This window comes from Larimichthys crocea, chromosome XIII, assembly GCF_000972845.2.
Source record: "Larimichthys crocea isolate SSNF chromosome XIII, L_crocea_2.0, whole genome shotgun sequence".
NCBI classification, from domain to species: domain Eukaryota; kingdom Metazoa; phylum Chordata; class Actinopteri; family Sciaenidae; genus Larimichthys; species Larimichthys crocea.
Window position 1 is genome coordinate 42078478 of NC_040023.1, and position 27123 is coordinate 42105600.

Sequence of the window (27123 nt, forward strand, 5' to 3'; positions counted from 1 at the left end):
ATGGTCCGTTCTGAGCTGCTCCATGTATACCAGAGAAAGGTGTGATACTAATTATACGAATTAAACAAAACGCTGTGGACGACGGGAATGTGGTTAGTTTGTCAAAGTGTAATATTATAGTTTTATATTTTCTAAAACACAAGCCGTTTCTCAAACGTTGTTTTTAAAAACGCGCCTTGTTTGCATAAAGTGTACTCCGCGACTCCCCCATTTTGCCGGACGAGTTGTAACATTCCGCGGTGCGCGATACTCTCGCTTGTCCCTCTTTGTCCGGTTAGCGACAGAAGGCCATGATAATTATGGCAAAAAAATTTGCGTTTTTGAATGAATTATAGTTGAATGGTGGATCAACAAGCATACACCGAGTGAGGACTGGTTTGCTGGCAATGACACACCAATGAGAGTTTCAATTTAAAAGGACAGCAGAGCGAGCAACGGAGAAAAGAAAGGGTACAGTTTGCTTCCAAGACAGTCTGCAAGATGGCTAGCTATCTTCAGTGGCATGCTAACGTTAGCTAGCAAGCTAATGTTAGCATAGTAAACAACAGGTTTTTTTTCCCCAAGAAAAAAAAAAACACATGGTCGACTGCTTTGCCTCATAAAAATGCTGTGATAAGTGAAAAATCGAGTGCACGTTTTCACACATGAACGTAGCGAGGTGCGTCACAGTGCGGGTTAAATGTTCCGGGTGAAGTCTCTGAGCGCTGCTAGCGAGCCACATTGAGTAACGTGGCTAGCTGGTTAGCCACGGTAGTTACTAGCTCGCGTTAGCTAGCTGGTCGACTTCTCCTCTCCACACATCTGTAAGTGATCATTTTTTTTAGAGAGAGAGGCAGAGGGAGGTGGGGTGCTCTGTAACTTGTTCGTACTTTGGCAGTCAAAGCCAGGTAGCGAGCGATCAGTTTCATCCCAGCTCGTAGTAGAAACTGGCTCGTAAACGGAGGCGAACTTCTAAATAACGTGAAGCAGCTCCGTTTCTTTTTCTTTTTTTTATAAACCTGACGCTTATTTGGTGACCAAATCCCGGCGTGACAGACCACCGAAAGATTTGCAGCTGGAAAAAAAAAGGAGTTTGCAGACCTGGGCCGATCTAGTTAAATAATACGTGTTCTAGTCATTGCTGTGATGAAAAGCGTTTTATTGACATGACCTGAAGGCAGATTCCACCTACTCATAGGCTCATAGCCTTCAAGACGTCGTCATTTTTTTTAAACTTTTTTTTTCTTGCATATGAACGGTGATATGCCACTTCACCGACAGTCATATTAGCTAATGGCTGCCGAATCGGGGAGACTACTGGCGGGACAAGGAAAACGAAGCAAAGGTAGGAATTAATTTCACCCATCTCCCCCCAATCAGATCGGAATCATCCATTACTGCGCTGCAAATGGGCTGCTGGTGCTGTTAGCAAATCCCCTTCTCGCCTCCCCCATGTGTAAACTTCACGACTGTCTCCGGTGGTGGCTGTTTCCTCACAGAGTGGATCTGTGAACGGGGGCTCATGTCTATCTTGCTATCAATGTACCTTCAACTCCCGTTTTCCTCGTTCTCATGTCTTCGTCTTTTTCCTGTCTTCCCTCATTGACCTTACCTCTTCTGCCTCTGTTTGCGGCCTCTCTCCCTCCTCGCCTGGGTCATTTTTTTTGGTCTTGCCTTTGGTCATTTGCGATTCAAGGCTTCATAACCTTGGTGATGATGATAACGCCTGGATGTTCAGCATCTTGTCCTCATGCCAGTCTATGTCCCATCATTGAATCCATCCCAACTTGTTGGACTTGAAAACAAACAGGCCCTAGGTCTAAAGCTGCTCCACTCTGTCACTAAGGGGTATTGGCCAATCCAAATGTGATGCTGCACTTGATTGGTGGTGGACCAATAGCATGAGACGTGCAGGCCTATTTTTATTATCGCTAATATTATGTTTCCCCCCCTTTTCGCCCCTTCCCTCCATATTTTGCTATTTCAGCTTCACAGATGAAGAGCCCGGAGAAGAAGAAGGCGAGGAAATCCACCACTCAGGTAACAAGTGTTTTTGGTGTGTGACCTGTGGATCCTGAAGGCTGCTAAAGAGAGTTTGTCATAGAACCTGTGTTTTCTCCTCCTTTTTGTTCTAGGCGGCGGGGTTCTCCCACCTCACTGAGTTTGCACCCCCTCCCACCCCCATGGTGGACCACCTAGTCGCCTCCAACCCCTTTGACGATGACTACTCATCATCCCGACCTAGCGGGGCAGGTGGACCAGCCAGCGCTCCGTTTCTTCCCAGCCCAGGCGCAGGCGGAGGAGGTGGGTATGGAGGCGGCGGCGGCAGAATTGCCGGAGGCATGGGCTTCATGGGAGGCCCCGGAGGACCAGGCGGCGGCCAGCCCGGGCGGAGGCCACCATTCGGCCCTCCAGCCAACGCTGGACCTCACCACCAGCTTGGCTTTGGAGGGATGCCTGGCTTCGGAGGTGGTGGCGGGGGAGGCAGCGGGGGAGGAGGCGGAGGCGGCGGATTCCCCCCTGGTGGCCCTGCTCAGTTCAATATGCCACCAAACTTCAGCCCCCCCATGCACCCGGGGCCAGGTTTCAATCCCATGTTGTCTCCAGGGGGTATGGGAGGTCCCGGAGGAGGGGGGCCACCCCACCCTCGGTTCGGCATGCCTCCGCAGCAGCAGCACGGACAGGGTGGACACCCGTTCAACAGCCCACCCTTGCCTGGTGGCGGAGGCCCTAGGGGGCCCCCACATGGCCCACTGCCTCCCATGGGAGGAGGCATGGGTCCTGGGATGAACATGATGGGTGGAATGGGTGGTGGTCCCGGAGGCAACATGGTGGGAGGCTTGCCAGGTATGCCCCCTCAAGGACAGTTCCCTCCCTCACAGGATGGCCCCTACCCTGGCCCCAGTCCACCAGGACCGGGCAACGAGGATGGAAAGAACTTTGGTGGTGGAGGGCCACCGCCCGGCCCTCAGCAGCAACAGCAACAGCAGCAACAGCAGCTTAACCTTAATCCCAACGGCCCCCCTCCTAATAATGCCACTCCTGGCCCTCCTCCCAACTCTGGCCCCCCACAGCCCGGTGGAGGCTTTCCTGGCCACCCTGACATCCAGCAGCCCAACGCCAACACACCTGGTCAGCCTCCCTCGGCACCACCCCAGCCTAACCCCAACTCTTCTCCTACTGGTCCCCTGAATGGATCAGGCCAGCCCCAGCATCCACCACCTAGTCAGCTACAACCGCCCAACAATACAAACACCCCCAACTCAAACAACTCTACCCAGCAGCAGCAGCAGCAACAATCCACTCCACCTAACTCTGCCCCTGGCTCCACCCCTTACAACCAGCAGAACAACACTCCTGGTGCTGGTGGTCCCATGCCAAATGCAGCCTCCAATTCAGGTCAGAACAACATGACCAACAACAATGGAGGCAACACTCCTGGCAGCAACCCAAATCCCCCCTCTAACTCCACCTCCACCCCGAACACCCAGTCTCCACTGCCCCCTGGCCCCGCTGCCCCCTCGACTGGGCCCGGTTCTGGCCCTGGAAAACTTGGTGGCCCCGGGATGGTGTTCCCTTGTGGGCTCTGTTTGGCGGAGGTGCACGACGATCAAGATGCCATCCTGTGCGAGGCATCGTGCCAACGCTGGTTCCACCGCGACTGCACGGGCCTGACAGAGCCAGCGTACGGGCTGCTGACTCGAGAGAGCGCTGCTGTTTGGGCCTGTGACTTCTGCATCAAGACCAAGGACATCCAGGCGGTGTTTGTGCGCCAGGGATTAGGCCAGCTGGTGGCAGCTAATGAGAGTTGAGGAGTGGATGACAGAGGAGCAGCGTGGAGAATGCTACGCATGAGGACAAATAGAGACATTCTTTGCTCTGGTCTAATTGAATGACCTGTGTGTGTCATGCCAGCTACTTGCCCAACTTTCTCTTGACTAGCCCTTTACTTGTTCACTACACAGAGAAACACACTCATTGACATTCATGCTTATATATAGCACTTTGAGTGACTCTAGACAAATGCTTTTTCCTCCCTCCCTCCCCCCTAAAGGAGAAACTCATGATGAATGTTAAACTACACAGTCCTTCAGACATCTAGCCTGCCAACCAGCAAAGCACTGACACCAACACACTACCTCACACACTTTGTGACTGACTGGCACGGAGGCTCCCGCACTGACTGACTGTGATTGACTGACCACGCTCACGCCCCACACGAGTGGGATGATATTTTAAACACACACACATACACAAAGCCACGTTAAGCCCCATTGTGTATCGACAGATTGGCTCAAAGGATTTTTGTCACGGCTTGAACTGAAACAGAAATGATGCATCAGATCTTAAGATGTGAAAAAATAATTGGAAGAGTGCCTGAAAATCAAAAAAAAAAAAAGGGTTTCATCGTTCGATTCACAGCTTTATTTGCCATCGAAACGCTCCATTCTAGCACTACCCTGCCACATTTTTAGCCTTTTTTTTTACTGCAACGCAAGCGAAAAGAAAATGGAAAAACACATCAGTATGTCGTAAAACACAGATCAGCGGGGAAAGAAATCAAATTCTATTCTTTCGTCAAGACGTACACCTGCACACACACTTACACACACTTACACACACATTGACCCCGTACTACTTCTGTCTGTCATTTTGTACCCAGTGCTGATTAATCCAAAGGGAGAGAGCCGGGCTGAGATTTCATCCGTACCTCCTCGCAGAGAGGATTCTACCACCAAAATATTTGTAAATATGATGAGGACATAACATTTGTCTGGAACTCCCATCAGTTGTGTGAACACGCCAGAGAGTTGACCAATGAACAAAATAATAAGTTGGACTCGTGTGTCTTGGTTGTATACAGTATGACGTTTTGGGTTTTTATACCGTACATTTAAGTCGATCATTTTCTTTCTCTCTCTCTCTCTCTCTGCAGTACACATGAATTGTGAAATCAGTGCTTTTTGGATGGTGTTGGCATAGCAAGTAGTGACATCATGTCATATCAGATGTGCATAGTCCATTTTTTTTTTTCCAAGAAAAAAAGAAGAGAAAAAAACCAAGGGAGGGGGGTGCATGTGAACCAATGCAGTAACTGTCTGATCTGTTTATGTTTATATTCTGGCCTCTGCCTTGAAAGAGGCCTTGAAGTAGACCAAATAACTTAAAGAGCGAAAAATACCCATTTTTCACATTTCTGTCACGGTATAAGGTGTTTATAACTATTCTTCCTTCTCTCTTTCCTTCGTTTTCTTTACTCAATGTCCAAGTTGCCTTTCTGTTCTTGCTCTCTCAGCTGTTCCTTTTTGATTTTTTGTACTGGTTATTTGTGCTGTGCTCTTTTGCTTTGCTCTGGCGCCTCCTGGTGGAACCCGGAGGAACCAGTGAGTCCCACACCAGGTGGGGAAGGGAAAGGTACTGAACTCTGAAGTAAAGACAGATTTTTTTTGTACTTGTCCATGTCTGTTTTTATTCACATTTTTTAATTTGTTTGCTAATTGTTGTATTAAAATGAGGGTTGGAAAACCCAATGAAACAGATAACCATAATGTAATGTTCTTTGTCATAATGCTCAGTTAGTTACTTCACCTTTTTATTAACTATTTACAGTTGATTTTTCTTAGGTTAATGTGTTAAATCACCATCAGAAGATTTTTTTCTTGGCTTATTGTGAAATGACAATTATTTTGTGATGGCTTTATTAGTGGACAATATTTGGTAATATGGTGATTCATAATACTATTAACTTATAACGAAAAAAGTCAAGCTTTGTTTTATGGATAGAAATACATCATTTTTTATATGTATGTAATTTAGCACAACGTCATTAAAATAGTCGACCTTTCACAACAGCCATCTTGACATAAACACAGGTGTTTCCAATGATACTAATTCAGGTTCTGTTCCTTTTAGTGCAGCAGAGACTTTCCAGTGAGCCAACATGCACCACAGCAGCACCCTGACTCTGTTTGACCTGAATAGAACTGAACCTTAATTAGTGTCATTGGTAGCACCTGTGTTTACCTACTTTTACATGTCTAGATGGCCGCTGTGAAAAAGGCTTCATATTCATCCAATGAAATGCCAAGATAGCACAAGAAAGAGCAATTCAACCCCCAAAAAAGTAACATTTCCAGCCATAAATAATGATGAATAATCATTTACTTTGAATTAAAACAGGCCGACATTTCAAGGAAATCAAAAACTGCTTTTAAACTCAACACGACCCCTGTATAATTAATACCAAATTAGTTTTTTCCAGACACCTTTTGGGCTTTAAAATGGTTGCGTGAGGGTTTTCATATAAACATATTACAGATAAAACCATCTTAATGGTGATATTCTACACTGTGATTATCCTTTTAATGTATAGAGGTGAGTTTAGATGGTTTCTGTGACGAAAAGAGCAAAGAAATCTTGAAAGCTGAGTAAGTTCAAATCATTTTGACAATGAATAACATGATTCTACACTCACCTTTTAAAGCCAGGTTAGTTCATTATATCATATTTATAGTTGTATATTTAATTTAGTGGATATATAAGCTACAGTGTCACTGTACAAAGTTAAAAAAAAAGTGCGTTCTTATTGGTTGTTATAGAACAATACTTTAATGCAAACATGTTCAACTGAATTGATTAATGATCTCTCATCACACACTGTGCATTAACGCGTGTGTACGGACAGAGATGAAACTGAGCCGGCAGCAGGCGCCGCCTCTCGGGGAAACCTCCCACCAATGGAGTCGCTCTTGAGGCGGGACGACGTGTCGGCAACAGGTTGCACTGGTACCGGGGTGGCGGGGAAGAGGGAGGGGAGGAAGAGGAGGAGGGAAATTTCCCGATGTCCTCCTCACTTCATTGAGTAACATCTTCCTCATCCCACAGACAGTACGGAGCTGCCGTGAGGACTGACACAGGAGGGAGGAACCGTTCTGGATCCGGATCATCTTTTACAGGTGTAGCAGAGTGAGTATCCGTGTGTGACTATTTACACAGCTGCTGTTTATTTACTGTACACCTTCTTTAGTGGGGAAAGTGCTGAGCAGTAACAGTGTAAGCCTCGTTTTGCTGAGCGGGCGTTAATAATATTTGGATAAGCAGGGATGGACACCTGTGGCGCTCAGGCTGGATCTGGCAGAGCTCCTCTCATGCTCACTTTTTCCTGCTCATCATAACAACCGGTAACAATCCTCATCTGGAGCAGGTGGAGGTGGGAAAACGCTTTTGTAGTCCGCTTACATGTTTTCAAAGGTTTGGTTGTAGCTCTGTCTCTCTCGCCGACGTCTTATAATTGGATCTGGCCGCGCTGCGTAAAGAGGATATGAGAGGTTATTATAGCAGGTGAGGGCTTCAAATAGGATGCGTCGTTAGGACGGTTGTTTACCTTGTTGCTGTCCTCGTGGTCCCGCTTGGCATCCGAGTAAACAACCCGGTGGTTTCGACGCGCACGCACCGATACTGAGCGCAGCGGAGAGGTGGGTGTGACGCAATAAATCCAGGAGCAGACAGGTGCTCAGGGGGGCTCTGATGGTGTGGAGCTTTATCTTTATTTGACATTGATATGAATATGAAAGGAATATTATTAACTTTATCAACAAGGCTGTGTAAATAACCTTACACCTGCCAATAAAACACAATGTAGGCTTTGTTTTGGGTTGGACGTGCGTGTCTGGATGTAAGTCACTAGCTGTTGAGAGGTGTTTGCTGTCCCTCATCTTGCTCTGGGCCACACTTTAAGTTCACTCTGAGATGTTTGGGTAAACATGTACCTTTTTAATGAGGGTTCGTGTTACCCTGTTGTTGTTATTTTACACAAGAGACAACACAAGCCACAGTGTGATAGCGACAGTTTATACAGTGTGTTGTAGAAATGTACTGTACACACCCAAAAACTGACAATAGGTATTAAGATGACCTGTTTTTGGTGTCAAATATTATAATGAACTCACTTTAATGTGATCATTTGACATCATTTTTTAAATTTGAATTATTTATTCCAAGCAAATTAACATTAATTAAAAACACAGTTAGTTCCTTAAGGATTCTTTTGCACATGTGTAATGCATAATAGTCAAACACAGTTCATTGCATTAGATCAATTTGATTGTGCCACATGCCTTGTGTATTGACATTTTATGATTTGTGAATTGTTTCAGGAACATATTCATCAAGGTGACAACTAATGATTATTTTCATTAACAATTTATGTCAGAAAACATTTAACAGAGTTCCCCAGAGCTTAAGTTGGCGTTTGTTTTGTCAAGCAACTGTCCAAAATCTCAAAGATATTCAGTTTATGTGCATATAAAACAGGAAAAAAGCATGAAATCATCATTTTACAGGCTGGAACCAGTAAAAGAAAAAACTGTTTCCAATTACTTGTTTATGGATTAACTATATTTAACAACTAGGAGTTTCAGGTGGCATTAATTTCTACAAAAACTCCCAGCAGTCATTGTATCATAGCCTGTATCAAAGTATCATCAGATACCTAAAGGCAACAGAAACTGGGAAAGGTAAAGATCACATGTGTTGCCTGCTGGGAGAGGGGAAAAAAGAAGAATGATGGCAGATCGGCCCGTTTGGTGACATTCCAGTCTGTGTTGACACAGCCATTCCTTGTGACAAGACAGAGAGAGAGAAGGTGAACCAGTTGTCACTGAGCAGTACTCGGCTACTGGTTGCTGAACGTGTACAACAACTGAGCCTTTGTTGAAACTGACCCGAGGGACATGTTTACACCTGGGAGCTTTCTGTGTGACCAGTGATCAGCTGCTTGAGATCCGAGCACCTTGAAAAGAAGTAGAACAGGCGATCGTGTCATCCTTTTTTTTTTTTAAGAAAAGGGTTTTTCCAGGAGAAGGCCATGTCTTAACCTTCAGATCCTGCTTTTGATGTCCAGTGTGTAGCATGGTCTGCTGCCCTGGCTGCTTGTTGATATGTTAGGAGAGGGGAATTCATTTGGTTTTGTATTTTTAGTCTCCAGTTTGTCTCCTTTTAATTAGTCTCTGCTCTTTTTATTTACCGCCTGTGTGGACTGTTTTCTGCATATGAAGGCTTTACAGTTACCGCTGCCCTAGTTCTCAGTTTCCTCTTAATCTGTCCTTAATAATACAAATGCAAACCACGCGCAATGCTGAGAGTAAAGGGAACGTCTGGAATCCTAAGAATGTTTTTTAGGAAAGACAAAGGCCGACTTTGATTCACCAATCTAGCCTCATTGACAGGCAAGGTGCTTTGTGTTACACTATAACCAGGAGCCGGTTAGAGTCGGTTACATTTTAATTCCTGTGAGAGTCACATCTGTGAGGCCTGTAGGTGTGGACAACGAGGACAGGCTTGGTTTGAAGAATGATGGTGAGCTCTGTAAAGCAAAAAACAGCCTCACTTAAACACATAAATAATGCTTTCATGTGATAATGTGACAGCAGTGTTGTCCACATTACTTAACTCTTTTTTGCCACCTATAAAGGAGCGCTGTTTATACAATCCACTACATGCTACCAGACGGGGAATGCACAGCAGGTTTCCACATATGTCTGTGCACACGCCTTGCATATGTTTGTGTATGTGCATACGCTTGAGCTGCTGCGAGTGTGTGTGACTGCACAGCTCAAAGTAAACAGTCTACGCCTGAGTGATTCTACTCTGAAGTCTGGTGACTGGAGAGACTCTGGCAAAGGCAGAGACAGAGAGAGAGGGAGAAAGGGGAGGCCCATTCCTGACATAGTCCCCAGTGTTTAATGCTCCACAGAGCCTGGACAATAAGACGAGTATCCACCTTCTCATAGTGTTCATCACCAAGCTCATTTTCAGAGCATATGAGGTGCACATGCTAAGGTTATACTGCTAACACTGCCGCTGACTGAGTTGGTTACATTTAGTCTTTAAACCGCAAATGAATCTGCAAATATTTAATAATAGATTGATGCTTTCAGTCACAAACTGTCTCCAGCTATATTCAAGTTTAATGATGCATCAAGTTCCAAAAATTCAGGATCCAATATTTCGCATCACGCAGTGAATATCATTTAGTTTGTGGCCTCCTTGCCTAGTAATCGCTCAACATCTTTCAGATTCCATGTCTCCAGTTTGTAATGCAGACTTTCTTCTATACATTCCCACAGAGCCACGAAGACACAGACCGAGTCGTGTTCCTCATGAACATGACCTACATTTGTCAAATCAGTGGAATTCCCCTTTAACACAATATGAAACGTTGTTTTTGTGTTTGCCATTAAAACAGAAACTGTCAGTATCTACTGGGGCCTAGTGGGGTAGTGTAAATATATCAGATATTTGAATACATAAAACATATCAAAAACTCTTTTTAAGAAAGATTGGATGGAAACATCAACACACCAGCCTGCCTATGTAAATTAGAGGCAACGTATTGATTATTTTGTGTGTTTGTATGTCTCATGCACACCCACTTGCCCTCCTACTCTCTGCTTTCCCTATCTTCCGAACACACCCTCTGGGAAAAAAAAGCCTGTACAAAGAGGTTCTCAGTGCCCCGGTGGCATATTTGACATGGCATGAAAACAGTTCATTCTCGTTGAGAAGAAATGAGACCTGTAGAGCAGCCGGAGAAAATGTCTCCTTTATCAAGATATACTAGTAATGTGATACATTAGTCGAGCCAGGGTAACTCCGCCTGGGAAGAAGAAGTAGGAAATTTAGACAAAAGCAAAGAAAGCTGTGTTAAGGAGTGACTAATTCGATGTTGTTAAGCATGAAACAGACAAAAGCTAAAAGAGCTTCTTAAACATCTTAAACAAAGGGTCTGTGAATGTAATCCTCTGTGGGTCTCTATTGTGGAACGGATAAAAAAATAAGGGCAGCACCTGCAGTTTCCTGTTCAGTGTTCTCTTTACTTTCCAAATTTACTCCACTGATTTACATTTCTGCCGTCCCCCCTCTGTTTGCACAGAAACCAGGAAGTCAACATGAGCACTCTCTCCACTGACAGGAAGCCTCTTGTGGATTATGGCGTTCAGATCCGCTTCATCAAAGATCTGCATGACACAGGTGGAGGTTATCCTGATAAATCCAAAGTAAACAACACCTTGACACCTCCTACCAATAAGTATGGGGTGGCTGTGCGGGTTCAGGGAATCTCTGGGCATCCTTACGTGGTCCTGAAAGATGGCGAGAAAGGTGACTCTTATGGAGTTCAGCTAAACAGTCCCACCCCCAGCTCAGGGCAACCTTCACCTTCCAACAGCCTCCCAAGAATAAATAAAGAACCAACAGAAATCACAAACCCCTACAGCTCTGCTAAAAACTCAGCTCGCTCCCCTGTTTCTGCAGGAGAAGATGAGGATGGGGAGATTTTTGGGAGCCCTCTAAAAAGACCCCCAGGGGACGGTCAAGCAGGAACACAAGTGGAGGAGGAGGGTGGTGCTGGACGAGAAAGACAGGCAGAGAGGCAGAAAGCCGAACCCCAACTCAAAGCAACAGCCAGCGAAGCAGAGAAAAACTCAGATTGGACTACTGAGGAAAAGTATAACGAAGCAGGACTGAAACCTGTAAAATTAAATGGTGTGGGACCCAAAGGGGCCAAGCAAACTGGCTCTGGTTTCACTGCTTCTTTGGGGCGATACAGTGGGAAAAACCTGAGGAAAGATACCCCTACTCAGTCAGAACCACCAGCATCAACTAATGATGTCCCCGTCCCAGAAATCGACACCAACTCCCTGGCTCCCATCAACAAGCTCATCAGTAAGTTCAACAGCGCGACGCCAGGCAGTGCCCCACAGGCAAGAGGCCGCTCCGGAGCAAGGCAGCGGCTCAGGTTCGACGAGCGCAGGAGATCCAGAAGTCTTGATGCGAGAAAAGATGTTCAGCCCGAGGTCTCCCTTCCCTCTCCCCCTTCCCCGACATTGAATCCCTACGCCGTTCCTCTGTCTACCTCCTCCAATTTGTTGACGTCATCTGCCCCAGCGAGCGGCAGCCTGGGAAGAAGTCCTGCATCAGTTGCCAAGGTGACAACACTCGAGGCGCCCAAGCCGAGCTTTAAGTCACCACGGACGTTTGTTGCCAAGGACACCACTCCAGCTGTGGCAAAGAAGCCTGTAAGTAGCAGCGTTTGGGAGGTTAGGAGTTATTTGGAGGTATTAATTTGTCTCTGTGTTTTGTGTCTGACTTTGTTTACTCTCTATTTTAAGGAGATACCTCCAAGGACTCTGAATCAAAGCAAAGAGGTCATCAATGGGGAGGAAGCTCAAGTTAAGCAAGCTATTTTCAACATCCTTAAAGAAGGGTAAATAAACTACGAGCATGGCAAAAGCCATTGTTACTGTATGTGTACACATGTGTTTTTCTAATCTAATCCTCTGTCCACTGTTTCCTGATCAGCACCAGTGAGAGTGAAGGATCCCTCAAAAGAAAGGTCAACCTCGTCTATGAGACAACCGGCAGATTTAAGGTACGACAAAACATTGAAGTTTGTTTGACCACAGTCAACTCTACGGTCCATTTATTAACCAACGGTCCATTTATTAACCATTTCAACCAACTTCGTCAACAAACAGAACTAGCAGTGATGACATGATAGAGCCTGATGACAGCTTAGCTTTGCTTAACGCCATCTCAGCTGTGCTGCCTCTTCTGCTTCCCGGCATATCTACCTGATATGACACTCAGTTGCACAAACAAGCCATCTGTAACAGCACCTACCTGTCAGTCAAAGCGGCCACACTGTTCATTTTGCTTAACTTTAATCCTTAATATCATTTGAATGGGTGAGTTAAAAAACAATCACCCTCAGTACAGTTGTCATGAACAGGAAAATTAGCTATAGAGACCAAAACTGTTCTTGTACCAGGCTGTAAACATGTTTATTTCTGCTGTAAAGGACATTTTAACATAGACGCTTATGGAGAATGACTCATTCTGTAGCCACTGTGGTTTGAGAATTATAGTTTTTGACCCTCACTTCACAGCCATGGAGGTTGCCTGACTCTGCTATAATGTAGCAAATTCTGCCTCCTTCCACAGCCTCTTAACAGTCTTTGTGCTAAGCTAAGCTAACTGCTATTGAATTGTAGTTACATAATGTGCTATAGAGACATGATGGTAGCATTGATTTTCTCTCATCATATCATCAATAAGCTGGACCTGAGTGCTAATAATTTTTTTTTTTTTTTTTTTTTTTTTGGGCCCTTTTAAACCCCCCCCCCCCCCCTGCTTCAGTTAAAGGCAAAATGTATGTATTATATATATATATATAATATATATATATATATCTCTATTATATATATAGAAAACGAAGACGTTGCACAAATTTATTATAACACGTAATCCAATTAGTTTATGTGGTCTGTCTTGTCAGCATGTTGGTCAAACAAATGGTTGGAAAGCAGCGTCGTCTGGTAGAGCGTCTTCTTCTCAAGAGAGCAGTTCTTGTAATGGAGCTAACAGATGGTTGGCGGCATGTCCTCTTTTCTGAGGATATGAAGTTTTCTATTTCATTCACTTTGTCTCCAAGGATCCTGTTTTGGCAGGCCAAAAAATGCGAAATTTAAGCAGCATGCTGAGTATTCCTCTGTCAATTTCGGTGCCATCTTTGCTCCTTTGTGCTCCTGTGACACCTTATTAAAATAGATTGCCGTGTTTTTTTATGAGCACGAGCACACTACTTCCTTTAAATTTGCATCCTTTTGCATAAATCTACATGCAGAAGTTATTCCTTTGTGTCCTCGCCTTCTTATATTATATGCACTTCATTTATGTATGATCCCTTGTTATGTACTTGTGACCATGGCTGCCTGTGAATCATTTGCCCGTCTTGTCTCTTGGCAACGATGCACCTGCAGAGGAAAGCTGTTGAGGGCTCAGTGTGTGTTGGAGACGCAGTCATTGAGAGGCATCAATAATTGAGTTGGACTGGAACCCTGCACCAGCTGGGGGTTGGCTTGCTGGATGGGACAGATCCTTCTCGGAGAGGTTTTGTTGTGCAAAAACACCAAAAAAAATGCTGTGTTTTTCATGGCGGTGGCCATGCTGTCAACTCTGGTCGATTAGGCGGTTGATTTCTTCTCCAGCAGTCATCTCAGGCTCTTCAGAAGCGATAACTGCTACTGTGACCAGTATCAAACTGCAGGGTGAAGGGTTTGAAGGATTTTCTTATTTTGCCTGAGGCTTTTATTCTTCAGCTCTGCCTCTAAACATTTTACTGAAGCCAAAACACAAGATCAGAGCAGGATGAGATGAGTGTGTGTTATAAAGGGACTCAAGCAGCTTTTGTGATAGGACAAATGTCCGGATGAATCTGCTGACACATTCTTAGTCTTTTGTCTGCATTTTGGCACGTATTGACTCACAAGTGTAATGTAAAGCTGGCCTCACAATTCCTCTGTACCGCTAATGTCTGAGGCTCTCTCTAAGTGCTCGCGGTGTGTGTTGACTGGTTTAATGCAGTGTTACCAGTTAATGTGTGTCAGTGGGAGAGTGATGGAGTTAATGCGCTGACACCCTGTTTGTCCCCCTGGTTAATTGAGGATCAGATGCTGGTGTGTCGGGTTACCTCAGTGCAACATATCAATGTGTATATGTGTTTGTGTCATGAGTGAACACCGATCACTGTTGTTTGTTCAAAATGACAGAGGACTGCTTCACAACCTGAAAAACGAAGCCATGTCTTCTTGCGACCTCTCTTCAGATTGCACTTGTTTACAGATGGTTACCAGTGAGCGACTATTAGGACCTATTAAAGCTAATAAAAATCACATTTCTTTTCCCAAAGACAAAGAGCAAGCCTGAAGCAGCTGGGATTAGCATGAAAGTCTCCCAGTTGAATTATCGGTACAAAAGTTCAACAGTTATCTTGTCGAGAATATCTGGTTCTTTGATAAATAGGTTGAAAGTACATGAAGACTTGAGAGGAAAAGTTAACTACTACTCCCACAGGGCATTTGTGCAAGAAATATCCAATCACTGCTGAACATAAACTTAATGATTATGAGAAAACTGATTTTACAAACTTGTGATTCATGTCTTTGACTGGTTTCTTCTCCATAGCAGGGTAAGCTTGTTGGTATTTTAGTATTTAAACCCATCAGCCAGAGCAAAGCTGACAGACAAAACATCATTTCTCAGAATTAAAGTTGAGATCATTCAAAGTTATTGCCAAACATAGTCCAGTCTGGCTACTATATCAGCTGGGAGAGTCCTGTGTTTCTATGTTATGTTATTTTTTTATAGAACATTTTTAAATAGGATTAACAAAAAGTGAAAACACTTTTGAGAAACCAGCTTCTCCTCTCACTTTGCAAGTCTCTACTTTTTAGTGGCCCGAAGTCATGAAATGATTCAGTAATTTATGAAAAAAGTACAAAGAAAGTCTAAAAACATAGACAAAATTTTGTTTAATAAAATCTGCTTCACTGTTTTTAAAGAAACTTTGCAGAGAAATCTGTATTTTAGTTTAGTTATTTTATTTTCAGACTGTAATACCACTGTTGTACACATGTAACCACAACCAAACACCAACAGCGAGAAGCCCAGCTCAGTCAAAATCAGTGAAATAGTTGGTGGTGTGTGACATGCAGGGTACAGATTACACCCGATAATACATCAGTGTAGCATAAATTTGTTATTTCATGGTAGAAAAGTTGCTTTAAACATCTCATGGCCCCTCAGATTTATCTACCGACCCCTTGGGTGGGTCCTGACCCCTATGTGTTGAACCACTGGACTAGAGACTATCATGAACAAGTCAGCTTTTATTTTAGATCATTATTTTAGGCTTTAATTGAATCTTCTTTGCATTATATAATTACACCATCCTCTAGTATTTATGCTAAGACTACTAATGCATTCAGCAGAGCAGGGGAGTCTTTTATTGTGGAGGATTAATACACACAGCTGGGTACAGCTGAAGCAATTCACACAAAGTGGTTAGACAAATTCTCAGTTATATTATCTTCTGTTAATTATTTCTTTGTGAGGGCAGCGACAAGCTGAAATGTCCCAGAAGTGGATTATCTGCAAACTGTCCTGCAGGGAACGAGAGGAAAATGAAACAAATCTGAACAGAGCACGTCTTCATAATCCATCACTGATAAGTAACAGCAACGCGAGGATCACAATTGTCCATGATTACCGCTTTGTCTCGCTCTCGCTTCTGTTTCTGAGCGTGCATCCCTATAATGAGTGTGTAGGAGGATAAGAGAGGTTTCATGGGCAGAGGCTGCGCTTATATCTCCTGTTCAGCAACAGGGAGCCTTGACGAAGAGCCGGAGCAGCGTCGCCCACACCGCTCCGGCTCTGCTCCCCTGCAGCCTGTCAGAAAGAGTTGTTAATTCGGCTGTCTTATTTGACGATGTCTAAGTGCACTGGCAGGGCCTGTTCTGCTAAAGATCTTTTGACTGTCAGAAACTAGGGCAAAGAATCCAAGGCATTTTTTTTTAGTTAAGTTTCCAATGATAGTTATTTGGTCGACAGTGACACGGTGTTGCAAAGTTTCCAGTCCTTCTCTCCATGTGCTCTTTCTTTGTCCCCCTTTTTTTTCCGTCTCACCCTCACACACTTTCTGTTTGTGTGTGTGTGTGTCTGTGTGTGATTTGTGTTTTTGTACAGACTGGAGGATCTGTTGGGAGCTTTAAAAAGGGGAACCTCGAGGAGCTTCAGGAGCAACTCAGTCGCTGCAAGAAAGACCTGCAGAATGCCCATGATGAGTAAGAGCGTGTGTGTGTGTGTGTGTGTGTGTGTGTGTGTGTGTGTGTGTGTGTGTGGTTTTGCATGCACAGTGTGTGCACTTAACAGGCAACAATTATTGCTCCTGTGGCTTTTTCATCAAAGGATCATTTCACCATTGCCTGACTGATGGGCTTGTTAATGAGTTCGGCTTTGCAATATTAATAATGTGTATGCCCGTGTGTGTGTGTGTGTGTGTGTGTGTGTGTGTGTGTGTGTGTGTGTGTGTGTGTGTGTGTGTGTGTGCAGACTTGCTGAGGAGCGTATGTCCAGAGAGATGGCGGAGTGCCGTCTGCGCCTACAGGAGGATCAGCTGGCTGAGCTTCAGGAGGAGCTGAGGAGGGTTTCAGAAAACTCACCTGGCTCTGAGTCACTGCAGATGGTATGCATTCACACACACAGAATCAAACATTACTGCGCCTTTTCTCATCTGTTCATCTGAATATCTCTTTCCACAGGATGTGGTGAACCTGCAGGCTGATCTGGCCGAGGCCACCATGCTACGTCAGCGCCAGGAGGATACCCTACACATGCGGGAACGGGAGCTGACGGCTCTGAAGGGGGCACTGAAAGAAGAAGTGGAGTGCCATGACAGAGAGATGGAGGCCCTGAGGGAGCAGTATGGCCAGGACATGGAGAGCCTGAGAAGGACCCTGGAGCAGGTCACAGAGGTGGAGGGCACTATCTTTTGCATTGTGTGCAGCGAGTCGATCCATAAAAACTTGCAGCCCCAGTTAGAATTTTTGATTCTTCTGAACAGATCTTGTAGGTTTTGAACTGTAGCGCAGCAAAAACAGGATGTTTAAAATGGATTCATCTGTAGTTGTCATCATTTGAGAGATCAGGCTTAACTCATTCGCAAAAATTAATAATAAACACTAAAGACAAAGTTAATGGATCTCTGGGTTATCATCAGCTGCCTCAGTAATGCTGTTATTTTAATACAGGATGTTTTCAACCAGATGAGCCACAGAAAATAGATCCTAGTTTCAGTGGGAGTAACTGGCCCATCCAATAAATTTCAAGTATGTTTGTTTAGTAAAAACCAACATGACTGACGTGATAAACTGAACAAAGAACAAAGGAGATACTAATAAATATCACTCTAAAAGAAGCTGCAGCTCAGTTTTATGTGTTTTTACGTTTTCTGTCTTTACTACAAAGTTATTGCACTGCAGAAAGTCTTACAGACAACTGAACAAAAAAAATCTCTGCAGCATTTATTTCTTAATAATTTTGGCTATAATAGGAGGTGATCTGCTTTTTAACTGGAACTTTTGATATTTGTGTTACAATTTAACGTAAACATTTTCATGTTCTTTTCATGTGATTATCCTGATGTGATTATGATATTATTTCATTGTCAAATTAAGAGCCTGCAGATTTCAGGAAGGATTCAAGGAAGGATTTAAAACCTCCTTGTAATTTTACGTCATTTTTGTAGTTTTATAATAAATTCTTGACACAGAAACATTCAGAACATGTTTTGGTGTATTGGTGTAATGTGAGAGCAGTCTGTGCATTATTATATTAATAATTATTAGGAAGATATTAAATGCTTTGATGATGATGATCCACCCCAGTCATCCATCCAGGCTTTGTGTTGTCACTCTGATTCATGCAGTCAGTGTTCAAACACTGTCAGGGTATCTTCAGGTCAGACTAAATCCAGTGCACAGAGTTAGAAAAGAGAATTCTCCTTCATGTGATCGCGGTGTCAAACTTTTCCAGTTGAATTTCTGTTGCAGAGTTTCTGCGGACTATTTTTGTGGCGCTGCACTGTAGGATGTGGTGTAGAGGAAATAGGAAGCATATAGCTACATACAGGAATAGATCATTATTCATTTAGAATTTTGGAAACGGCAACAGCAGCGTCAGGCAGCCTGGGAGCCGGAAATAAGCAGACAGGTTGGCAGCTGTTTTTGATGTGGTGATTTATTTGGTGAGAGGAGGATTAAAGTAGTCGGATCGGTGCTCTGTCTTGTCTAAAATTTTCTGCTGTTATTCCTTACGTAGACATATCTGTTAGAGGTTGTTGCCACGCTGATGCAAGATGTCTGTTTACTAACTAAAAGAAAGAAGACGGAGCTAACAGAATCGTGAAAGATTTGGGTATGAGAATGTGGTGTTAAGACTCCCACAACACTATGTAATCTTTATGCGTTTGTGTGTGGTCACTTTTCAGTCCCAGGACCAGATAGAAGAGGAGAGGCAGAGGGTGAACCTCTCCATACAGAGCCTGGAGGATGAGCTGGAGAGCTCCAGGGATCAAGGGGAGCAGTGGAAGATGCAGCTGGAAGCCACCACGCAGGAGCTGCACAGCACCACGGAGGAGTGAGTGTCTACAGGTCATATGTTATGTTCTTTATGTCACCACATATGAACTGATGACAGAAGAACGACCACATTTACGACCCTGTTCATGACATGGACTCTCATCAGAACACACACTATCTTTTTTCAGTATCTAACTTCAAAGGATTAAAAAGCATGAAGTAACACTCAAAAACCATGAATATGTGGATAAATCATTGCTCTTTTTAAAGATCTCAGATGGAAGCTCATGTTTCTGATGTTTCTGAGCTCTCATGCGGAACTAAACTGATTATGGAGCCATAAAAAGACAAACAAACACGTCAGCAGCATCGCCGGGAACATTTCTTTTATTGTTTTGAACCAGCGGTTAGAAGAATTTGTTCAAAGAGCTCTCTAAAAACAACGCGGACACACTGAAGATGCTGTTTTTGGTTCAATATCACATTGCTCTTGAGCTATTTTTAATGCATGCACTCTTTCACTTGACTTTTCACTTGGCAGGAGCAGGGAGCACGTCAGCAGTCGAATGTGAGAGAGAAAATCTATCTCACCGTGTTTTTGGTTTGAGTAGGTTTAGTCTAGTTTTAAATCAGCAAATCTGAAACACGAGATAACTGCTAATCCCTGGAAATTCACTTGAAAAGCTCAGAGTGGATTTTGTGTCTGATGACATCTGTTTGGATCATCAGATCAATGAACCCCTCACCACTACTGATAATAATCCAATCATGTCAATCCTGCAACCCAATCAACATTTAGAAATTGACTCTATTGATCTTGTTACATTGATCAATAATTGTTTTATTGATTCTTTTTCTATAATCCAATCAAAACTACACATTTTCTGATTTAACCAAATTGATTTTGACTGAATAAGTAAGTGATGCTTCATTTAGTGCAGTAGTCTTCCTACCTTGTGCTTTCTTTGTCATTGTCAGCGCTCTCTTTGGTGTGAACACAGGTGTGCTTTTGGCATTGCAGTGTGTTTGTGTGTGTGCGTGTTTAGTTTATGGAGCCTCTGTTACCGCCGTGTTTCCTTTAACATCTCCTTTCCCTGCTAAGGTTGCTGAAATCCCGTTTGGAGAAGGAGGAATTCGAAGGCGAGCTGAAGGATCTTCAGGATTCGCTGCTCGCCATGAAGAAACAAATGCCTGCGCTTAACGATAACCGCTCCACAGCAGAGGTAATTCATGTGTCAGCCATGAGGCAGAACATAGATTATGCTCGCTGTGTGGGTGAAAAGCAGGAGCTCATCACTTCTGTTTTAATCTGTCAGAGCAGTTGGGTTTTCTTGTGGCTGAAGCTTCCATAATTTTATTCATTTTTCCCTCTACACACACAGACAAATGCACACCTGCATGCCTCATGCCCATGTTAAAACATTGTCATGCGCCCTGGCACATTCCTCTCCCTAACACACGTTATTCGTCTCTGATTTGCTTATCCCAAGGAGCTCCAGCGTTGCCATGATGATCTCAAGCGGGCACGCGCAGATCTGAACAAACAAAAGGCCGAGTTAGACGAGAAGAGGGAGGCACTTCAGGCCCTGAAGAAAGCGAACGAGGAGAAAGAGGCCGAGCTACTGTCTGAGATCAGCAGGTTGAAGGAGCAGTCGCAGAAAGACAAGGCCGAGCTGGAAAGGGAGCTGGAGAAAGCGAAGGAGGTGAATTTATACGAGAGAAGGGATTGTATGCAATGTAGAAAACAAGCAGGGGATTATAGCTTTCATATAGATCAGTGGTTATAATATTGTGTGCACAGTGAGTAAATCCTGCATGCCTCCACTCCTCTTTACAGTCACCAGTTGGGTCTATAGGAAAGACTGTGGTGGACCACAGCACCAGCATGGAGCTCCAGGAAGCGAACACTCGGCTCAGAGAGAGACTGTCCCGCATGGTACTGCACAAAAAAAAAGCCCCACAGATGAACACACACATGCATGTACAATAATCTAGGAGAAAACAAACTGCTTCCCACACACACTCGACGGAGAGATGTGAAATAAATTGGATACGAATAAAAAAGTCAAACATGTAAGCTCAGAAAATAATCCCTCTGAGATGAATTTGCATAAGATGCACATTGTGCGCAATGTGCATTGAAACATCAGCATATTACAGCTGTTTTAAGTGCTATAATCATGTTAGTTTTGGTGTGAAATGATCATGGCAAGAGCATAGTCACACAGAAACCAGTATATGTGCAAAGCGATGCAAATAATCATACTGTATGTCGAGGATACAGAGTTAAATTTTGGATGGGAGTTTGTATGCAGTGACCAAAGACAAGTTATGAAATTCTGGAAAAGTACAAATGGGTTTGCTGTGTGGTTCATTCTCCAGACGAGGCTTCACTCCAACATGCCTCGGACCTCAGACACCGAGGAGGCAGTAGAAGCTCTGGAGAATGAGAACCGCTCCCTGAAGACTCAGCTGGAGGAGGCCAAGAGAGGAACCACCCGCCTGAGCAAGGAGAGGGACGAGCTGTCCCGGCGGCTGGAAGAGAGGGACCTGGAGAGGGAGGCACTAAGGAGGGGCAAGAGTGACCTGGAGGAGCAGAAGAGGCTGCTGGACCGAGCCCTGGAGAAGATTAACAAAGAGGTGTGTGTGTGTGTGTGTGAGGGACATCTTTTTAGGTTTGCTGATGTGTAGAGATATTCAGACATTCACCGCCGTTTCTCTCTTTCTGTCAGATGGAGGTGATGATGGGAGATTCCCGTCAGTCGGTGGCCGCCCTGCAAACACAGCTGGACGACTACAGGGAGCGCTCGAGGAAGGATCTGCTGGAAGCGCAGCGCAACAGCAAGGACAGGCTGGCTGAGCTGCAGAGGGCTCAGAGCAACCTCAAGGTCCAGCAGGATGAGGTGAGGACAAACGTGCTGAAAAATAGAAAAGATGGGTGAAGGAAGAGCTGCATGTTTAGAACAAAAGCCATTTTCACCTCTTCCATCTCGTTTCCAGGTTTCCCGCCTGAAGAAGGAGCTGCTGGTGTGCAGTGAAGAGAGAGACAGCGCCCAGTTGGAGAGAGACCTCCTCAACAACCGTCTCAAACACTTCGAGAGCGAACTTGAAACGGAGAAGAGCACCTACACCGACCGCACCAGGGAAATCAGAGGCCTGGAGGTGAATCTTTGAGGTCTAAGGTCATGAAATGGGGGAAACTAAAGTCAGGTGTGGGATATGGTGTCAGCAAATGGAGTCAGGGAGCTCAAGTAGCTACAATATGTAGTTACAGTATGTATTTATTTATTAATCTGTTTGTTCACAGGATAAGATTAAGACACTAGAGATTGAACTGGATGAGGAGAGGAGCAGCGTGGAGCTTCAGAACGACCGTATTGCACGTAGCAGAGATCAGGTACCACATAGAAGTATTTGAATACACATGCAAATAAGCAGGAGGCATTTCTTGTAATCTGATCACCAACACTGCCTGTTCATTCTTCTACCGCCTCACTCTCTCCTCTCAGGTGGACCAGCTTCGTTCAGAGCTGATGCAGGAACGCTCGGCAAGACATGACCTGGAAATGGACAAGAGCGCGCTCGAGAGACAGGTGCTGTTCATTTATTCAGCATACACATACACAATTCACACATATACAGTTAGAACAGGGTTTTTTTCTTTATTCACCTCACTGTCCCACTCCCCACCCAGATGAAGGAGCTGAAGTCTCGTGTGGCAGACATGGAGGGACAGGCTCGGCCCACAGCTGGAATAACCCTGCTGGAAAACAAAATTCAAGAGTTGGAGGAGAGACTACACAGTGAAGAAAGGTACAACTGGACACACACGATGGTTAAAAAAATAGAGTGAACAAACGTCAGCTCCTACACACTGTCAACACTGTTACATTCACTGCGATGCTGCTTTTTGGTAAAGAAACCCTCATCAGACATTTCATATAACAAATGACAACAAGCCTGCATCTACTGTATATATACCATACATAGTCACAAAGAACAAGCCAAGCATTTAGCTGTCCATTAAGAAAAACACCGGGAATTATATTGCAGTATTCAGTGTGTGAATTCTGAATTTGTACATGTCCATGCAGAGAGAAGACCAGCATCCAGGCTTCTCAGCGACGAATGGAGAGAAAGCTGAAGGACCTGAACGCCACGTTAGACCAGGAGAGAAGCCAGCACATCGAGCAGAGGGATCAGGTAAACATTAAGACAAGACAAAGTCATCATCATAATAAGTGCTTGTTTCTTTTTTGTAGACTAAATGTTGATGCTCAAACTTGATCAAACCAATTAAAGGAATAGTTTGATATTTATTCACTTTCTTGCTGAGAGTTAGACTAACAGATTGACACCACTGAGTCTGTTTCTCAAATTTTACTCACATTCGTTTGTTTTTTTTGTTGAAAGAGACTATAAGTATAATAATTCAAACCATGTAGCAGCAAGAAGTCGATATTGACCAAAGTTGGGAGTGTATCCCTTTTTTAAAAAATAACTAAAAGAACATTCAGTGCTGCAGTAAATGTGCCTAGAGAGGGGAGAAATGATACATCAGTAAAAAAGAAAGGGTTGTCGAGATTAAGTCAGAAAAGTAAAATTTGAACTTCCTCAAGCAGCAGGTTCACTTAATCCTGACCACTTTAAAGCTCATTATTTAACACAATATATGTAGTTTTCATGTAAATTAGACACATCAGATATTACACGAGTGAGCTTTGGAGGTACCAGACATTCATCTCCTTCTGTTCTCAGTCTTTATGCTATACAGGCAGCTGGCTTTAGCTTCACATTTAGCGTAAATGTTCAGGAGAGGCATCGATCTGCTCATCGAACTCTCAGCAAGAATTCGAAGAAGTATATTTCCCAAATTATTCATTTCAATTTTTTTCCGGTCTTGTGTCAAACACTTTCTTTTATGTGTCTCAGGTTTCCTGACTGTGTGTTTGCACCACTTTACTGGCTCCATGCAGTTTAAATTATGTAGTAAGAATTATCAGTGTACTGTTTGTCCTACACATGCTGCTTAATCAGTAACGCAGTTCAAACAGAGTGTAACTGCTTCCTTTACAGAAGACTAATCTCATTTGCACTCCTTCCTGACCTAAACCCAACCTCACTCGGTCACCAGAATGCTACCTGACCTCCTTTTCCCTATCATCTTTCTGCTGCCTTAGCCCTTTTTTTTTTTTTTTTACGAAGCTGCTCCCATACAAACCCACACACGTGTCAGACCCCCTGCTTTTAACCCTTTTCTGTCTTGCTTCGTCCCCTCCGCTCCACCCCCCCCCCGACGGGTCCACGTCTTCACCTGTGACCTCCGCTGTTCCCCTCTAACCCCCGTGCCTCTCCCTCTCTCTTTCTCCGTCCCCAGCTGTCTCTGCGCGTGAAGGCCCTGAAACGGCAGGTGGACGAGAGCGAGGGGGAGGTGGAGCGCTTGGAGGGAGTCCGCCGGAAGGTTCTCAGAGATTTGGAGGAGCAGCAGGAGCTCCAGGAGGCACTGCATGCCAAAGTCACCTCGCTGGAGACTGAACTAAAGTAAGTTATTGTCCCAACTATATAATGTTGATTTTTAGATGAGGTCCAATTACCAAAACTAAAACATACAAGACAACTTCCATAACTCTCAGTATCTGACAAGTACCCATGTTATGATGATACGATCTATCCTCTACACTAGGTGGCACTCTATAACTAGTTGGACACGTGTCTGTATTCACTGAGCTGCATTGTTTGAAAGTAGAAGAGATGAGTCAATGTTTTTTGGACTTTCTGCTGTTTGCTTCATCTCAGGCGGAAGTCGCAGCAGACACATCGTACAGCTCTGGGCTCCTCCACTTTAAGCTCCGAGGATGAGGACGGTTTCTATGACACCAACATGTCCTCCATCCTGAACGAGGGCCACCTACAGACCACCAACTGCTGAAGGAACATGGCGGCGTGAATAAAGAGAGCTATAAAAAGATTTTCTCTCTCCCCCTGTCTCTCTCTCTCTCCCTCTCCAGTGCAAACACTTGTAAGATTTTGTCAGAGAAAGGTACTCAGGGCATCAAGGATTCGCTTGTGTGAAGAACTCGGTTGCCATGCACTACACATATGCCTTGCAGTTGTTCTTGGGTTTTATTTTTAGCATGGGCAGTCCAGCAGAGACAGGTTGTCAGGATAATTAGATTGCATTTTGGAGCCTTCAGCCGTGATTATGATCGCTTCAGTACTGTCCTGTTTTATCATTTATGTTGACGAGAAGGTTAGAAGGCTCTTTGCTGTGTATTCTTTGTGTTGACTGTACACTACTGTGGTAGCACATGACTGTGGCATGGTTTATGATCAGAGGTCATACTGTAGACTTGAAAATTCAAACGCTTTTTAAACCAAAAAATAACTTGTATAGTTTTTCTTATTGTTCAAGTCTTCTCTCTGTGTTTCCTTATGCATGGTAAGTTACTTCTGTCAGTGTTGATAGCAGCTCAAAGTGTTTCTTTGTGTATTGAAAGTGATCATTTGTTTGTTTTTTTACCTTTTGAATGTGACAATAGCGGGCCATTTAAAGTGAGCCTGTATTTTTACACTGTATTAGCTGTGCATTCCTGTTACTCAAGACAATCAAATATATACGTACAGTAGCACTGTGTGTCCTCAGAGATTTATCCCCTCTCTCTAAAGTTTTCTACTTTAACAACCATATTTCTTATGTGGTTTTAATATATTAATATATAATATACGTAGTCAGCTCGATTCGTCTGCATGTTTCCACTCAAATGCCTTAAAAATTAGCTTCATGTCTTTATTTTCACTTCACGTTGTCTCTGCATGTCTTTTGTGTATACACTGCTGCTCTAATGATTTGAATAGTATTTCATATGCTTGCCTGTGCTTGCATCTCCTCTCTGTGTTTTCCTGCTGAAAGAAGAATCATTTGGAAGCGTTCCATTTCTCTTTGTTGCACATGAATGTTTGTTTGATTTTGATCTCCTAATGACATTCTGATGGTGTTATTACATTTTAAAACATGTCACTTTTAAAAGTTCTATTCGGGCAATTGCAAGCAAGGATGCTGTTAAATAGATTATGTTTATTGAGATGCTGTGCAGAGCTTTGTAAGTCCCCAAATTTTTGACAGATATTTTAAGTAAAATTTTGGACTGTGTGTACAATAAAAAGAGATATACTATATGTTTTTCCTTGTTTTCCTACTTCTTTGATAACTTAATTTTTAATACTTAATACTTTAATACGTTTTTACAGACAGTAGAGAGATGACAGGGAATGAGTCAAAGAGATATGCAATCGGGGATATTGAAATTCATGGTCAGTGTAAGAGATGTGTTAACGTTTTCAACATTATTTGAACATTTGAAATGTTTGTTTTTACTGTAATAATTCCTCTTGTTCATACTACTTTATCCAATGATCTTATAATATTCTAAAGGAAATTAAACAAGTTTTGGGTATTAACTTTACTTTAGAGCCAACACTTTACTATGTGTTCACACCTCCTTGATTACCTTGGTGTGTGGTGGTGCTTGTGCGTGGCGTGTGTGTGTGTGTGTGTGTGTTCACTATGTAAATATCTGAATATCTGATATGTAAAGATTTTAGTTTTACACAGTCTTGAAAAATTGTGAACCAATTTCGCAATTTTCTCTGTACATGAAACTAAGATTACTCTTCTGTAAAAGGAGAAGCGCAAGAGTCGGCATGATTCAGTGATTTCCTAGATGACACATACGCAGGCTGGACATTTGAAACTTCTTCGAATTCTAAAGTACTCACATAAACCATCATATCCCAGGGGTGCGGCCATTTCGTCATCCCTGCCTGCCTTGTGTACATGTCTCTGAGGGAGGTGTGCTAGTTATAGTGGCAGGCCTGAACGTAGTACTGAGGATTAGTCTGTGTCAAAAGCGGGTGTTCTATCAAAGAGAGGTATATACCTAAAATGGCCCCGCCACCATAGTTTTCCTCGTAACAAGATAAATACAAAAGACACCTATGACCATCTACCATCTGTGAATGTAAGACTAAAAATGCTTGCCCAGTAAGAAAGTTTATTTAGTAGCTTAGGTCCACTAAATCAGTGAGGAACTAGATAATCTTGCAGATGGAGCTCAAGAGGTTTTGTCTCATTTCCCTTATTTTTTTTTCAGGAGCTAATGGTTGCTGC

General features: G+C 43.7%; 2 protein-coding genes across 6 annotated transcripts; both read left to right on the forward strand.

The window, feature by feature from the left end:
- Window positions 1-135: 135 nt before the first annotated feature.
- pygo2 (pygopus homolog 2 (Drosophila)) lies at window positions 136-5431 on the forward strand. Of its 2 annotated transcripts, none has more exons than XM_010741644.3 (3): window positions 136-450; window positions 1967-2019; window positions 2115-5431. In XM_010741644.3, exons 2-3 carry the CDS (start codon window positions 1975-1977, stop codon window positions 3789-3791), a joined length of 1722 nt encoding a protein of 573 aa, XP_010739946.1. In that variant the 5' UTR covers window positions 136-450; window positions 1967-1974; the 3' UTR covers window positions 3792-5431. The 2 variants fall into 2 exon arrangements, with proteins under 2 accessions (XP_010739946.1, XP_010739945.1); XM_010741643.3 differs by having other exon boundaries at window positions 141-1324.
- Window positions 5432-6574: 1143 nt separating this feature from the next.
- cgnb (cingulin b) lies at window positions 6575-26132 on the forward strand. 4 transcript variants are annotated; one of them, XM_019264160.2, is made up of 21 exons: window positions 6575-6946; window positions 10901-12056; window positions 12150-12244; window positions 12340-12409; window positions 16564-16661; window positions 16930-17062; window positions 17139-17351; window positions 18866-19014; window positions 19498-19524; window positions 20059-20179; window positions 20447-20659; window positions 20794-20892; window positions 21339-21596; window positions 21689-21859; window positions 21957-22118; window positions 22264-22353; window positions 22466-22549; window positions 22651-22769; window positions 23051-23159; window positions 24334-24497; window positions 24753-26132. In XM_019264160.2, exons 2-21 carry the CDS (start codon window positions 10929-10931, stop codon window positions 24883-24885), a joined length of 3636 nt encoding a protein of 1211 aa, XP_019119705.1. In that variant the 5' UTR covers window positions 6575-6946; window positions 10901-10928; the 3' UTR covers window positions 24886-26132. The 4 variants fall into 4 exon arrangements, with proteins under 4 accessions (XP_019119705.1, XP_019119704.1, XP_019119706.1 ...); XM_019264159.2 differs by having other exon boundaries at window positions 6575-6945; window positions 10913-12056; XM_019264161.2 differs by having other exon boundaries at window positions 6575-6945; window positions 10913-12056; window positions 17139-17342.
- Window positions 26133-27123: the final 991 nt, after the last annotated feature.